General features: G+C 43.0%; 1 protein-coding gene across 1 annotated transcript in view; it reads left to right on the top strand.

Moving 5' to 3' along the window:
- Positions 1–15,401, top strand: part of ACY3 (aminoacylase 3) — a 61,274-nt gene that overhangs the window by 4,050 nt on the left and 41,823 nt on the right. The window contains exons 3-8 of the mRNA XM_081324488.1: positions 6,006–6,254; positions 6,757–6,952; positions 7,062–7,155; positions 8,113–8,220; positions 8,675–8,784; positions 9,951–10,158. Coding sequence (XP_081180614.1) covers positions 6,022–6,254; positions 6,757–6,952; positions 7,062–7,155; positions 8,113–8,220; positions 8,675–8,784; positions 9,951–10,145 — 936 coding nt within the window. The 5' untranslated portion in view covers positions 6,006–6,021 and the 3' untranslated portion in view covers positions 10,146–10,158. The remainder of the gene's footprint in view (positions 1–6,005; positions 6,255–6,756; positions 6,953–7,061; positions 7,156–8,112; positions 8,221–8,674; positions 8,785–9,950; positions 10,159–15,401) is intronic.

Raw genomic sequence — 15,401 nt, 5'->3', positions numbered from 1 at the left:
ATCTGTGGAGTAGGGAATTCAGAGTAATGGTAATTTTGGCTGCCTGGGGTATTTACTGACCACGGTGGGCACCTAATACTCCAAAGATTCATCAGAAAACATCATCAACTCTATGCAATTAAATCCTTTATTTTTAGATGACTAGAATCAGAGAGAGAAATAAGCCAGGGCAAGATGCATAAGACTGCCATACAAATGTTATGCTCTCTGGTTCAAATTCACAGACTTGCAAGCTTCATTAATTCAAGGGAAAATTTAAGAAGGCACTACAACTAGATAGATGATAGATAGATAGATAGATAGATAGATAGATAGATAGATAGATAGATAGATAGATAGATAGATAGAGAGATAGAGAGATAGAGAGATAGAGAGATAGAGAGATAGATAGAGAGATAGAGAGATAGATATATATATTGATCACTGATTTAGGGATTTATTGATTAAAAAGTTTTTTTATGGGAAGAAAGGAATTGTGATATGCAGTATGGGAGGGTAGAGATGGTAACTGCTACATTTATAACTGCTGCAAAGAAGATTGGAAGTCACTTCTTTAGATCTTTCTTTTTCTTCCCTTTTTGTTATTTACTTTTTTTAACCTATTAATTTTTTTTAATTTCTTCCTCTATGTTTCTGTAGTTTTTAAAAAATCTTTTATTAAAAATTATTTATTAAAAACTTAATTCAGAAGAGGACAAGGCCTTTGGCTACATCTTTCAATGTACAATTGACCTAGGAAGCTGGCTTTGCAATGATTGAGTTTCTACATTTTGTTAAATTGGTTTATTCAATCCTAGTTTGATGAGTAACCACAGCCAAAACCATTCACATCATGGTTTAGTACAATTTTAAAATCCAGCCATGATGTTGGCAGATATCTCATAAGAGAATGCTAAATAGTTCAAAGATAATGCATACATTGCCATTTCTCTGGAATCATGCTTTTCCTGGGTCCATAAACATTTTTTATTCTTGTCCTCTATTATCTCCTCAAATACACAGGTTTTAATTCAAAGCTCAGTTCCCTGGAGTAGGACTTTCCTAGTCTGCACATATTTTTACTTAGATTTATGAAATGTACTTGGCTTTCATATTCCACATCTGGAAAAGGATGCAAAAGTAGTCTAACCTGATGCAAAATGGCAATTATGAGAGAAACAATTACCAGCCAAACTCTGAGGATGATTGACAGATCCAGCTGCCAACAGGGGACCTTGTTCCTCCCACACTATTGGTACCTGGGCAAGGGCAAGGGTATGGATTGGATCGCAAGGGAGATGGCAAGTGAATGGTCAATATGGACCATAGTAACAGGCTCACGCACTGAGGCCATCCTGGCCAAGGCACCTGCAAAATCTGGGTTAGATTTGGGGTGAGCCCCAGGCATGTATAATATCAGGATGGATTAATAATAATCAAGCCCACTGAAAAGGAAAAGTGGGCTAAATACAGGGGCAGCTGTCTGGTCTTCCTTCCCCTCCTCCTGTTTAGCCTTCAGGCTCCTGGACGTGGCCCTCCTTTTCTCACCATCCATCTTCTCCTGCCAAGCTAGTGACAGTTGCGCCTGGTCCTTTCTCACACCTGCTCATCTCACTGCTCAATACCTGCCTAGCAGTTATATTAGAGCTGCCATGGGTGGTGACAGAGGGAGATAAATGGGCAGCCAAGAAGAGGAGAGAGAGAGAGAGAGAAATCAGGGACTAGGGTGAAGAGCTGGTGCTTTTAGAAGGGGGGGGGAATCTCTTGCCAGAAAGGAGAAGAGTTTGGGGAAGTCACTGGTTTGAAAACAGGCCTCTGCTGAGGCATTTTGGAAGCAGCCAAGAACAGCAAAGACATTTTCCATTCCCCAAAAGGCATAAATGGGCTTTATGCACCACTGTTCCAAAGCGTCAGCAGAAAGAAGGAAATTTCCTCCAGGTTCATGTCACACCATGTTTCTCAACCTTAGCAGCCTGAAGATATATGGAGCAATTTTTCAGTCAGGAATGGAGGGCAGGATTGCTCATTCTATCCCTTTGTACCATGGGATAGCAGTAATATTGCAGAGGTCCCAACTTTTTTTTGAGCCCATGGTATACAGGAAATTTAGAAGACATGTTAACAGCACTCTCACAAAATGGTGGCTACATTTCACTGCTTAAGTGTAACAACCCCAGTTTCCAGAAGCTTCCCCCATCCCACTTTGCCATCCCAGGATGTTCTTCACATAGCAGTCTCTTTTCTGGACAGTTGGGCAAATTTTGAAACAATGAAGCCCACCATTGTTTTGATTTTCTACGACTGCCTCTGGAATACACGGAGTCCAAAGGTACTGTGTAGTGGAGTAAACACTGTTTATTGTAGTATTTTAACTTCCCATCTGCTCTACTAAGTGACAACACCTGACTGATCTAGGCAAATCTAGAAAAGGCTAAGCAAGGTTCTTATAGTTGGTGCTTGGAAGGAAGGAAATATCAGGTCTAAGCACCTGACCCCAAAAATGGATAAACATCCTGCATGAAGGCCATTGCAAATTCCTTATGTAGTATTTGCCAAGAAAATTGTGTGATGTTGTTCATAAAGTCATTAGGGTTTAGGCTTGACTCAAAATTAAAAAGAAGCAGGAACACTATTTCTATGCCTCTCATTACACAGCTCTTAACTGAGGTTTCAAATATCTTACATTTAAACAGTTGCCATTGGGAATTCTTTAACCTGAAAGCTGTAATCTACATAAAATATAAAGTAAGGAATTTTCTTATTAAGTGTGTCATTCAGCCAATAGCTCCTCTTTGTTCTAAAGTTTATAGTTGCCCTTGAATTTGGAAACACTTTTCTGTTTCTTGTTATTTTTTATTGTGCTTGTATAACCAGTACTTTCATGATTTTTTTGTTCTCAGATTTAGCCCAGCAAGCTTGGAAGTGTAATGGCTGGTATTAAGGACAATATCCTTCTCAATGATAATGATTACACTTCACCTGAGTAGTAAAGCATAATTTTAAGTAAGGCATAAAAGTCAATAAAGATCCAGTTTGGTATAATAGTTAAAATCATTTGGGAGAACTTGGGAGAGACCCTCCCTTTCTTAGTCCTGGGAGCCATTTCTGAATGTTGCCAGGAAAAATGCAGGGATTAAAGTAGATCTAAAAATGAGGGGAAGAGGAAGATGCTACACTGGATATACAAATGAAACCAGCTGATGTTTTACCAAATCAAAAGAGTGACTGGGATAACTTTGTTACACTGGATTTTCAAAAGAGATCCGCTAAAGTTGTGAAAAAAATTTTAAGAGGGGATGAAGAAAAAAAAGGAGAAGAAATCATGTTCCAGGACTTTGAGGGGATTAAGGTTTAACATATTTTTATGTTAAAAATGAGAGAGAATGAATATAAAAAGAACAGGATTGTTAAAATTAAAAGGAAGAAATATAAAGTTGGTTTATTTGATCAATTGTTATATCTGGTAATTCTTAATGGACTTTTGCTGACCAGGACAGAACAACAAGGCTTTAAAGATTTGCTTATAGATTTGAGACATGGGAAGAAGAGGTCATTTGTTGTATTTTAAGAGAAAGTGATGTTACTAACTGTTAAGTCGTGGGCTCTGGTGAGCAGGAATGATGACACAAGACTGAGTACAGGGAAACTCATTCTTTTATTCTTGCTGGAACTGTACTGAAGCTTGGGCCGCAACCAGCCACAATATATAGCCTAGCCCCATAACAGATATTTATATCTGTTATGAAGGGGGAAGTCTTGTCTTTTCTGCACTATTTTTCTTTGTATTCTTTTTTTTACTTTGTATTAGTTCTTATATTTGTAATTGCAATGCTCAATAAGATTTCTCCCTGCCTCCCCCCTCCCTCTCTCTCCCTCTGCATACATATACATACACACACACAAAAACCTGCAAAGTCTAGTTCAACAGTCTCCAGAAGTCAAGGCTGACTTGGAGACACACATATACATACTTATCAACCAAGCTGCTTTAGTAGAATTCCTAGACATGATAAGAGTCTTGCAGATCTCATCTCTGTTTTTCTGCCAGGATTAGGCAAGCAGACCAGAATTTCAAGTTGGGTAAATTCTCACACTGTAACATTCATAAGCATCACTACTGTTTTTAGCAGAAAAAGGATCAGGAAGAATCTTTAGAGGTAGAGTAGTAGCATGGGTTGCTAGCTACTTTTATAGGACAGGGTAAATGCTGGCTATTCTGTCTGCTAACTCTTTATCAGATTTCCACAGACAACAACCCCTTCACTCTATCAGACATTGCACAGTGCTAAATACTATCCCTGAGTCCCTTTAATCTTCTCTGACATTCTGGAAAATGTTGTAGTTGAACCTTTTTTTCTGGTTGGTTATTAACCTCCACTCATTAAGGACTGCAAAGTTCATTTTGTTAATGTCAACTCAGTGCATATTTGAAATGCCAAATTCTTGAGGATTAAATTGCAAGGGATATCCTGCTTTTAGAACACACGTACTTTTCCCCTAATATATCTCACATTAAGCAGTGCATGGCTTTTTCCTCAAGAAATTGTCATCCCCAAAGCACCATCTTCTGCCTCTCTCCTACTTTCTTTCAAGCAAATGGGAAATTGGCAATTTCAGTATATGTACTAATAACCCAGGATGATTGGAATTTTTTAAAATCTATTCTGAATATGGAATCAGGTGATCTTGAAGAGGGCAATCTCCCGCATTCTCTTTAAATAGCTTCTCTGTTTATAACTCATGCAGCAGACAAGTCGAATATTGGGGATGTGCCCCATAATACAGTCTGGGAAATGAACCTAGAAGAAAATTATCTCACCACAGATTTTGCAGAAGAACTAATAACATCCGCATCATGGGTAGATGTGATTTTTTTTTAAGATGTGGTTACAAACTGCTGATGTTTTACTTCACAGACTCTAAATTTCATTAGTGATATTCTTCACATCTGTGGACTTTATACAGGCAATCCTTAACTTACCACTGTTGCTTAACAACCATTTGAAGTTATAATAAACTCATTAAAAGTTATTTGCAACCTACTCTCACAGTTATGATTGCTGCACCACTCCTGGGATCACATGATTGCATTTCAGATGCTTGTGGCAACCACCTTGTATTTATAACTGGTTGCAATCTCCTGCAGCCTGTGGCACACAGAGGCCGAAAGGTGCTTTCACACATGCTCAGAATCCTCATATGGATTCCCATATGATAGTGGGTGAAGTTGTAGACCGACTGTATTTGGAGCAGGGGTGTCTATGTATGTGTGTGGGTGAGACATGTGCCTCATAATATAATTGTACAAATGATTTGTTTACACAATGGTATCAACATATGAGACATATCTCTTAAGACTTGCCTTATTGATGAGACTGGCAGCATATACATTTAATATAAATAAATGAATAATAAATAAAAAATAAATAAGTAAATATTTATAAGTAAATAAGTAAATTGTACAGATAGTCCTCAACTTACAAGAGTTCATTTAGTGACTGTCCGAAGTTACAATGGCACTGAAAATAGTGACTTACGAACCTTTTTTTACACTAAACGGCAACTGCTGCATTCCCCCTGGTCACATGATCAAAATCTGGATGCTTGGCAACTGACTCAAATTTATGACAGTCGCAGGGTCATGTGATCTCCTTTTGCAACTTTGTGACAAGCAAAGTCAATGGGGAAACCAGATTCACTTAACAACTGCGTTGTTAACAACTGCAGTAATTCACTTAACAACTGTGGCAAGAAAGGTGTAAAGAGTCACTTAGCAACTGTCTTGCTTAACAACAGAAATTTTGCGCTTAATTGTGGTTGTAAGTCAAGGACTAACTGTATTGAATGCTGAAGTTCTAGTGATCCATGGAGTCTCCACTCTTATATTAAAACATTGCAGAACTGTGTGGTACATAGTAAAATTAAAGGCAAGATTAGGGGCTTGGCTCGATGGGTTGCAGAAGGGAACACTCCAGTATTGCTGAAGGGCTGTTGATAATCCCATGTGGTCTTCTTTCTCACAACAGAGTCTGAAACTCCATCATGTCACTCCCACAATACCTTCCTCCCTTGAGACGCGTAGCAATATGCGGAGGAACTCATGGGAATGAAATGTCAGGTGTTTACCTAGTCAAGCACTGGGTACAGGATCCATCCGAGTTGCAGCGCAGCACCTTTCAGGTCACACCTTTTGTGGGCAACCCGCGTGCAGTCGAGCAGTGCGTGCGCTACATTGGCAGGGATCTCAATCGTACGTTCGCTGCAGCTTTTCTAGAGTAAGTATTACGCTTTGCTCCAATTTCTAGAACAGGGGTCTTCAAACTCAGCCCTTTTATGACTTGTGGACTTCAACTCCCAGAATTCCTCAGCCAGCACTCTGGGAGTTGAAGTCCACAAGTCATAAAACAGCCAAGTTTGAAGACCTCTGCTCTAGAAGTCTGTAGGGAACACAAAGACCATCCTTCTCAGGACTATTGGGAAGGGCAACACAATGAAGCTCACATTTTTTGTGTCAGGTTTGAAGATGCTTAGGTGTCTAAGCCCTCACTTAAGGTTTGTTGCCATAAGACTTTAAACTTACTTTCCTCAGTCTGGGGCCCTTCAAAACTGCTAGCATATCTCCATCTTCAATCAATTCCAGCCCAAGTGGCTTTAACCATGCTGGCTAGAACAGTAGAAGTTGAAGCCCAATGTATCCTCATAATACCAGATTAGAAGAGGCATCTTCTCCCGATCAGATTTAACAGACTACCATTATTTTGAGCATCTCTTTGTCAGTACCAAGGCTTCAGATTCAGACCTTTATGAGATTCAACGTGCTCAGGAAATCAACCAGATGTTCGGACCCAAAGGCTCATTTCAAGCCTATGACTTTATGTTAGATCTACACAACACTACAGCCAACATGGGTTCCTGCCTCTTACTGAAGTCTGAATTTAGCCTGTTATCCATACACATGTGTAACTACATCCAGGTGAGGTCATGTTTCTGAAATTTCCTAAGAATCTATTTTTTTCCTGTTTTCAAGAAAAGAAAACTCGGATTTCTTTTAAAAAAGCTATCTTTTTTTCCTGCCTTCACAGAAACACTGCAGAGTGAGACACTGTCCCATCTTACTCTGTCAACCATCTGGAGAGGAGGCTACTTTCATGATGTCAGTGGCTAAACATGGACTAGGTAAGGAATAGTTCTCAGCCTGGTGATCCTTCCTAGAATACAGAATGACTGGAAAAGATGCATACGGCTCATGAATTTCAGTTGTAACATCCCCAAAGATCCTACTATCTCTTTAGATAGTGCAATGTAATCTTTTGACACAACAAATGTCTCAAATCAACTCTGGCTTAACCACATGGGTCTTTTCTGACATGGTCTTCTTGACCCCATTTCTATTTTGACATCTTTGTAGCAATAATAAAGTAACAGTATCAAAGGGCTGCTTTCTATAGTGAGAGATTTAAAAAATATTCTATTAAAATTATCCAATTGGTGCTTTTTTTGTTGAAAGAGCCTGAGATAGCTCAAATAAATTAAGCAAGATAGGTTTGGAATGATGTTTTATAAATACATAACTAAAAACTAATGAAGATGAAAAATCACATCTCTCTCACCTTTTTTCCAAAGTCTACTTTATTCAAATCTTGTTTTTCTCTGGCAACTTTTCTTCTAGCATAATTTAATTGGGTTTCTCTTGAATGCATATTAAGTCAGCTGTTAATAAGATAGGTGGCTTTCCCCCATTCTTTACCCATACATTATAACTACATTATGAAACAGGCTGAGAGACAATGGCCATTCCTACATTAGTAAATGTCTATGGAGATTCTCAATCATCCAGGTCACAATTGTCCCAAAGATGTTTTTTTCCAAAAGGCAACTGGACTTTCTTGAAAAAGTCCAGTTGCCTTTTGGAAAAATCACATTTAGGCCCTACATTAGTAGTTTGTAGTGTTTTCAAAAGCCTCATAGGTATTCTCCAAGCAAAAAGTGGGAGATATTCCAGTCCTTGCTTTGCCACTTGTGATCAATGTAGTAGTAGGAGGAAAGGCGTATGTAAGGTAAACAAAGACATTCCAACATAATTTCTAATGATATATTCTACCACCACCCTCTTTCTTCCTATAATCCCTGCAGGATTAGAGTTGGGCCCACAACCCCAGGGAGTGGCACGAGCTGACCAGCTTGCTAAGATGAGATCGATTGTGGTCTGTGCTTTGGACTTCATTGAGCTTTTTAACAAAGGTGACCTATTTTGATTCTTGAACTGAGAAGCTCCATAAACATGAGTGAGACCCATTTTGGAGATGTGAGTGTCACAGTTTTACTGTTAAAATGATGAAAGCTATGCAACAAGCTCTCCCTTTGTCAAAATAAGAGTGAAAGAAAAACTAATGCAGAGCTACCAACCAACCGTTCATGCATTTTTCCGTAATACGACTGGAAATATAATCCTTTTTCCCTCGTGTGTCACACTCTAGTGACCTGTCATGAGATTTACGCTGATCAGGCTCTGTACCTAGCATGAATTTTAAAATAAAGCCTAGACCTAACAGTATATTCAGATGCAGAAGCTGACAAACATCTGAATTTTTGATCATCAATTGCCCAGAGTGGTGGGGAAGGAGTTTGTCCATCCTCCTGCCTCACAGACTCCTGAGAATAAACTTTCTGCAATTTGTCTGCTTCTTTTTGTTAGGCACCTTGTTCCCAGCCTTTGAAATTGAGGCATACAGACCTATTGAACGGGAGGACTTCCCCCGTTATCCCAATGGGGAGATTTCTGCTGTAATACATCCAAATCTACAGGTGGGGAAAAGAAGGAAAGAAGAGAGGGCGTATGTTTGTGTATGTGTATGTGCGAGAGTGAGTGCATGTGAGTGCTTGTGTGCACGTGCAGTTTGCAGCTTTCTGGCTGCTCTTTGCAACATAATAGAACATTGACTGCCTAAAACTTTGGACATCTGTCCATGAGTATCTTGCACCAGTATGATCCCCCTTTGGACGTGTGCAATCACACCCTGTCAGGTAGCTTTGACATCTGTCTTTATTTTCCCCGGGCACCTCTGCATTTTATTTGAAATTAGAGCAATCTGACCTTTTTTCCCAGTTTGCAACACTGCATTATCGTGGCTGGTCTATTTGAGAAGGGATTTTTTTTATCTATCCCTCCCTCTAGATTCTTTCTCTTTTCTTCATACATTCCTTACATCTTCAGAAGCTTTTTAATGCAATAAAAATGAATGTGATTTTTTTCTTTCAATAGCAATAAAATCCACTACAGAACAGAAATCGAAATCAAAACCTCCACAGCTGTGTGTAAAATTGAGAGCCGTAGGAGCAGGGATCCACCAGCAAATGCCTGTGTTTTCTTTGTATGTGGAATGGGGTTGTGGGGATGTTTATAAAATCAGAATGTCGAGGAGTAGGCAGGGCAGGTATGGGGAAACCCTCTTCTCGGCAGTTCTCCTTGGGTAGTGCGAGAGCATTCTTTTGCTTCTGCGTGATCTCAGGGTTTCAGGGCCAGGAGAAATGAGAAGGATTGCTGTTCAGCTTCAATAATTACCTTCCCCTGTGAGGGATTGGGGAGTGGAAACATTGTGCTGGGGAACTGGAGTTTAATAAGCATGCGAAACCGTGAGCTTTGCTAAGTGTGCCGTAGCATTGCAAGACTGAGGGAAATTTCTCTTTGTCAGAATGTCCTTTTCCCAACCTTGGGTTTTCTGATCACCAAGTTGTCTACTTAAATAGGATAGAAAGTGTAGGATAATAATACATCAGACTCCAAGGAAGTCTGCAATTAATCATCCAACAGTGACAATGCTCATTACAACAGTTTCATCTCTTGCAAGGGCTGTTTCCAGCTCATCAGAGGCTACTACACAAGGGGAATAGAAAGGCTTGCTTGTGAAAACCTTCCAGCTATTTTGTTCTTGGTATCAAATCAAATAATCAAATCAAATAATCTCCCTTAGGATAAAGATTTCCAGCCCCTGAAGCCTGGGGACCCAGTTTTCCAGAATTTTGATGGAGAGGATATTCTGCATAATGGTGACGACACCTTCTTCCCAGTCTTCATCAATGAAGCAGCCTACTATGAGAAGAAAATAGCCTTTTGGAAGACAAAAAAGGAAACATATACACAACCGGCACTACAGAAGACATTTTAAATACGATGAGTTGGTTAATAATCGAAGGCAGTTGAAATCTCTGTGTTGTACACATTATAATAATCAGTGATACTGGAGAAAATTTACATGGTCACTAAGAATTGGCACCAAATTGATGATACATAATGAAAGAAGTTATGCATGGCTTAGTCCATGTAACAAACAAATGATGATAATCACTCCTTAGTTTATTGCTTGATGCAGTTATCTCCCAATGATGTGCCCTTGTGATGGAATGTAGTGAGGAGTCCCAAGAGGGAGGAGTGCATTTTGGAGGAATAAGAGACAATTCTGTATTATATATGTAAACAATAATATACATCAATTAGCAAGTTATTCCGGCTAGGAAAACAGTCTGACAGGAGAACACGCGGGAACTTTGACAGCTGTCAAAGTTCCCCTCACGGCGCAAGCGCAACCACTGACAGCTCGCGGCTGTCAAAACACCGGACCATGCGGAAGCCTGAGCTGTCAAAGTGCAAACGACGCGGATTGGTCCGGATAGACGCGGCGCCAAAATGAACACTCCTGATTGGCCCTCGCTGACAGCTGCCGGCTATAAAAGCCGGACAAGTTATTCTACTGTTCGCTTTGCTCTAAATAAACCTTTTAGTAACTAGCCTGTCGTCCCGAGTGGTCCTTCGGCTACTTCACTGGCGACGAGGATGGGATCGCTCCGGAGCTAAGTCACAGCCAAGGAAGAGAGTTCCTGAGCTGAAGTCACGGCCGAGGAAGAGAGTTCCCGGCAAGAGCTGTCACTGGAAGTTTTAACTTCCTTAGGAGCGACCCAGGACCGGACGACATGGCAAACTTCGGGCGTGTGAGGGAATTCGATACCCGCCATCCCGAGAGATGGCAATCACACCTAGGCCAGGTCGAGGGATTCCTCCTCGTCAGTAAAATCACTGACGACAGAGCAAAAGCCGCCGCCCTACTATACATCAGCGGACCTCCAGTGTATGATGCCGCCGTGGGCCTGTTCAGCCCGGTGCCCATCACAGAGGTCTCCTACGCGGACCTGGTGGACCAGCTGAACAAGTACTATATGCCGGCTCGCTCAGAACTGTACTGGCGGGTCCAATTCGCCCAGAAGAAACAGCGTCCAGACGAGGCCGCCAACGAGTTCATCGCTGGGGTCAGACACGCCGCGTGGAACTGCTGTTTCCCCGACCTGGAGGACCGCATCAGAGACCAGGTGGTGATCGGGTTGAGGGACGAGAGGCTGCAGAAGAAGCTGACATCCAAGCCCGACATGAGCCTGGCAGAGCTGACCAGAGAAATCATGGCCTACGAGCACAACCACAAGAAGAAGCCGACTACCACGACCCCAGAGAGCCCCGCGACCGTCTTCCAAGAAAGCGCCACCCTCAGCGACAGCGAAGAGTCGGTGGATTTCACCGACGGAGAAGCCCTGCAGCGCAGAATGGAACGCAGGCAACCAAGGAGAGGCGACACTTCGGACCGCCGAAGGTCCAGGAACCCCCCTCCGCCACCGCCGCGCTACGAGCAACGGGCCGCCTGCGCCAGCTGCGGGGGCAACCATGCCCGAGGGAGCTGCCGATTTAGAAACGCTAAGTGCCACAATTGCGGGAAGACCGGCCACATCAAACCGGTGTGCCGCAGCAAGGGCCGCGACAACATCAATGATTTGGAGGCAAACTCCCCAGGTAGGCCAGCTACCCAGGCTAGCAGAGAAAAACCGCTAGGGCCCCTGGTAGAAACAATTGACAGGGTAAACAGCCTAAGCTCAAAGGTTAAGATCTGGGTAAGAATTCAGGGGGTGCCCTGCCTCATGGAAGTGGATTCAGGGTCAGCAGTCTCCTTAATTTCGTTAAAAACGTATCAGGAGATCTGTCAACAAGGCAAGGAAAAAATTCCTCTGAGGCAAACCCAGGTCCACCTAGCAGACTTCCAGAAAACCCCCATTCCTCTGGAAGGGAGGGCTAAGGTTGTCGTGCAGTACAAAGGGTTCAAGGGTCCCTTAGAAGTTCTAGTTACGCCAGGAAACCGCACCAACTTGATAGGGTTAAACTGGTTCGGCCCGCTAGGAATCGCCATAACGGGGGTAAATACAATTCAATCACCCAGCCTAGAAGCCGTTTGCAACAAGTATGCAGACGTCTTCGATGGCACGTTAGGGAAATACACCGGTCCCCCCATCTCCTTACAGTTAAACCCAGCAATCCAACCCATAAAGATAAGAGCAAGGAGAGTACCCTTTGCCCTTAAGGAAAAAATAGAAAACGAACATGATCGCCTCATAGGTCTCGGGGTGCTCGAACCAACGGAAGGGGGAAGCTGGGAGACCCCTATAGTTACCCCTATTAAACCTAACGGGGAAGTGAGATTATGTGCGGACTATAAAGCGACCCTGAACCTAGCTCTCAGCCCCCACGCTTACCCGGTGCCAGCGGTAAGGGACGTATTCGCTTCCATCCGCTCTGGCGCCATTTTCGCCAAACTTGATCTCACGCAGGCGTATTTGCAACTGCCTGTCACTAATGACACCGCGGAAGCCCAGACAATTGTCACCCACCGCGGTGCCTTTAAAGTGAAAAGGCTCCAATTCGGCATATCGGCTGCCCCGGGTATTTTTCAGGGTATCATGGAGAAAACCCTGAAAGGAATACCCGGGGTCTGCCCCTATTTCGACGATGTTCTCATCGCCGGAGAAAACGAAGCAAACTTAGCTGACAGGTTGTCAGCTGTGCTAAGCCGGCTCAGAGAAGCCGGCCTCAAACTTAAACGGGAAAAGTGCTCTATTGGAGTCACATCCACAGAATTCCTAGGGTACAAAATAGACGGCCAAGGCATCCACCCCACCACAGAAAAACTAAGGGCTATTCAAACAGCACCAAGCCCAAGGAATAAACAAGAGCTCCAAGCTTTTTTAGGATTATTAAACTTTTACCATGCATTCCTTCCCCATAAAGCCACTATCGCTGAGCCTCTGCATAGGCTCCTGGACAAGGGAACTGTTTGGTCCTGGACCAAAATACATGAGAATAGTTTCCAATCATTAAAAAAGATTATTTGTCACAGCTCAACAATCACCCTTTTCAGAGAAGACACCCCAATATGCATCGCTTGCGATGCCTCTCCCTATGGAATTGGGGCAGTGTTAAGTCATTTATTCAAGGATGGTACACAAAGATCCATAGCCTTTTATTCTCGCACTCTGTCTAAAGCAGAAAGGAATTATGCACAAATAGATAGAGAAGCCCTAGCAATAGTCGCAGGGGTTAAAAAATTTCATGACTACCTTTATGGGAGGCCCTTTACTATATTTACAGATCACAAACCCCTTCTAGGCATATTCACGTGGAATAAAACTACACCACAGATTCTCTCACCGAGAATACTACGGTGGTCCACATTCTTATCGGCCTATTCCTATCAGTTAATACATAAACCGGGGAAGGAATTAGGACACGCAGACTGCCTCAGCAGACTGCCCATTCAAAGCAAGGACTCAGACCCAGCCCCAGCTAGACTGATTCTAGCAATCTCTCAACTTCCAGATTGCCCCCTATCTGCAAACATTATAGCCAACAATTCAGCTAAAGACAAAATACTTAGCAGAATCCTCAAATGGGCCACAACAGGGTGGCCAGCACAAAACCCACACCCCCAATTCCAGCCATATTTTACCAGGAAAAATGAAATATCTACTCATAGGGGATGCCTGCTGTGGGGAAATCGGGTCATAATACCAGAGAAGAACATAAACCAAACATTACACATTTTACATGAAGGACATCCAGGCATTGTCAAGATGAAAGCTATGGCCAGAAGTTATGTCTGGTGGCCTGGCATAGATAAAGAGATAGAAAGATATGTGGGAGGGTGCTACACCTGTCAAGAGACCCGGAACGAGCCACCCCAAGCGCCAATTCACAAATGGGAAACTACGAGGAACCCATGGTCACGTATACATTTAGATTTCGCAGGACCTATCCAGGGGCAAAGTTTCCTAATTGTAGTGGACAGCTATTCGAAATGGCTAGAAGTCACTCCCCTTAGAAAAACAACGTCAGGAGCCACTATACAAGCCTTAAGGAAAATATTCGCCACACATGGCCTTCCAGACACCATAGTTTCAGACAATGGACCTCAATTCACCTCTCGTGAATTTCAGATGTTCGCTATGAAGAATTGTATTAGGCTGGTCACGTCTGCGCCGTTCCACCCATCATCGAACGGGATGGCTGAAATTATGGTGCGGTCCACTAAAGAAGCTTTGAAAAAATTCGCAAAGGGGAACTGGCAGCGGCGTCTCAGCCAGTTCCTTATGTCACAACACGCAACTCCATGCACAACAACGGGCAAATCACCGGCGGAACTGAGATGGGGGAGGAGGCTGATAACGCAGCTCGACAGACTGCATCCTGACACATACCCGGAAGAAAAAGAGCACCCCTACCCAAACCGCACACTCAAACCAGGGCAATTGATATGGGCACGGTCATATACGGATAAAAACAAATGGGTCCAGGGGACAGTACTAAAACAAACGGGACCCATTTCCTACCTAATAGCCACACAAACTCACGGCAACATACGCCGCCATATCGACCAACTCAGACCCAGACACCCACCACACAACTCAGAACACCAACCAAAGGAACTCGATCCACAATCCCCCCCAGAAATACTACCTATACCAAACCAAGAAGAAGAACAGCAAGGAAACGAACTACCAGAACCAGACAATCCCCCACTTCCTCGCCGTTCCAACAGGAACCAAAGAGCCCCCGCCTACCTAAAGGACTACCAGTGGGCAGGTTCCGCCAACCAAGGGGGAGGGAACGCTCCAGGGGAGGGGTAAGGGGTGTATTATATATGTAAACAATAATATACATCAATTAGCAAGTTATTCCGGCTAGGAAAACAGTCTGACAGGAGAACACGCGGGAACTTTGACAGCTGTCAAAGTTCCCCTCACGGCGCAAGCGCAACCACTGACAGCTCGCGGCTGTCAAAACACCGGACCATGCGGAAGCCTGAGCTGTCAAAGTGCAAACGACGCGGATTGGTCCGGATAGACGCGGCGCCAAAATGAACACTCCTGATTGGCCCTCGCTGACAGCTGCCGGCTATAAAAGCCGGACAAGTTATTCTACTGTTCGCTTTGCTCTAAATAAACCTTTTAGTAACTAGCCTGTCGTCCCGAGTGGTCCTTCGGCTACTTCAAATTCAGTCCAGATATTTTGTGTGAGACAAAGAGGGTGAAGACAGCCCCTCCCTAATAGTTCT

This window comes from Vipera berus (genome assembly GCF_964194415.1).
Source record: "Vipera berus genome assembly, chromosome: 1".
NCBI lineage: Eukaryota > Metazoa > Chordata > Lepidosauria > Squamata > Viperidae > Vipera > Vipera berus.
Note: the sequence above shows the minus strand (reverse complement) of the source record. Positions and strands in the feature narration are given on the sequence as shown.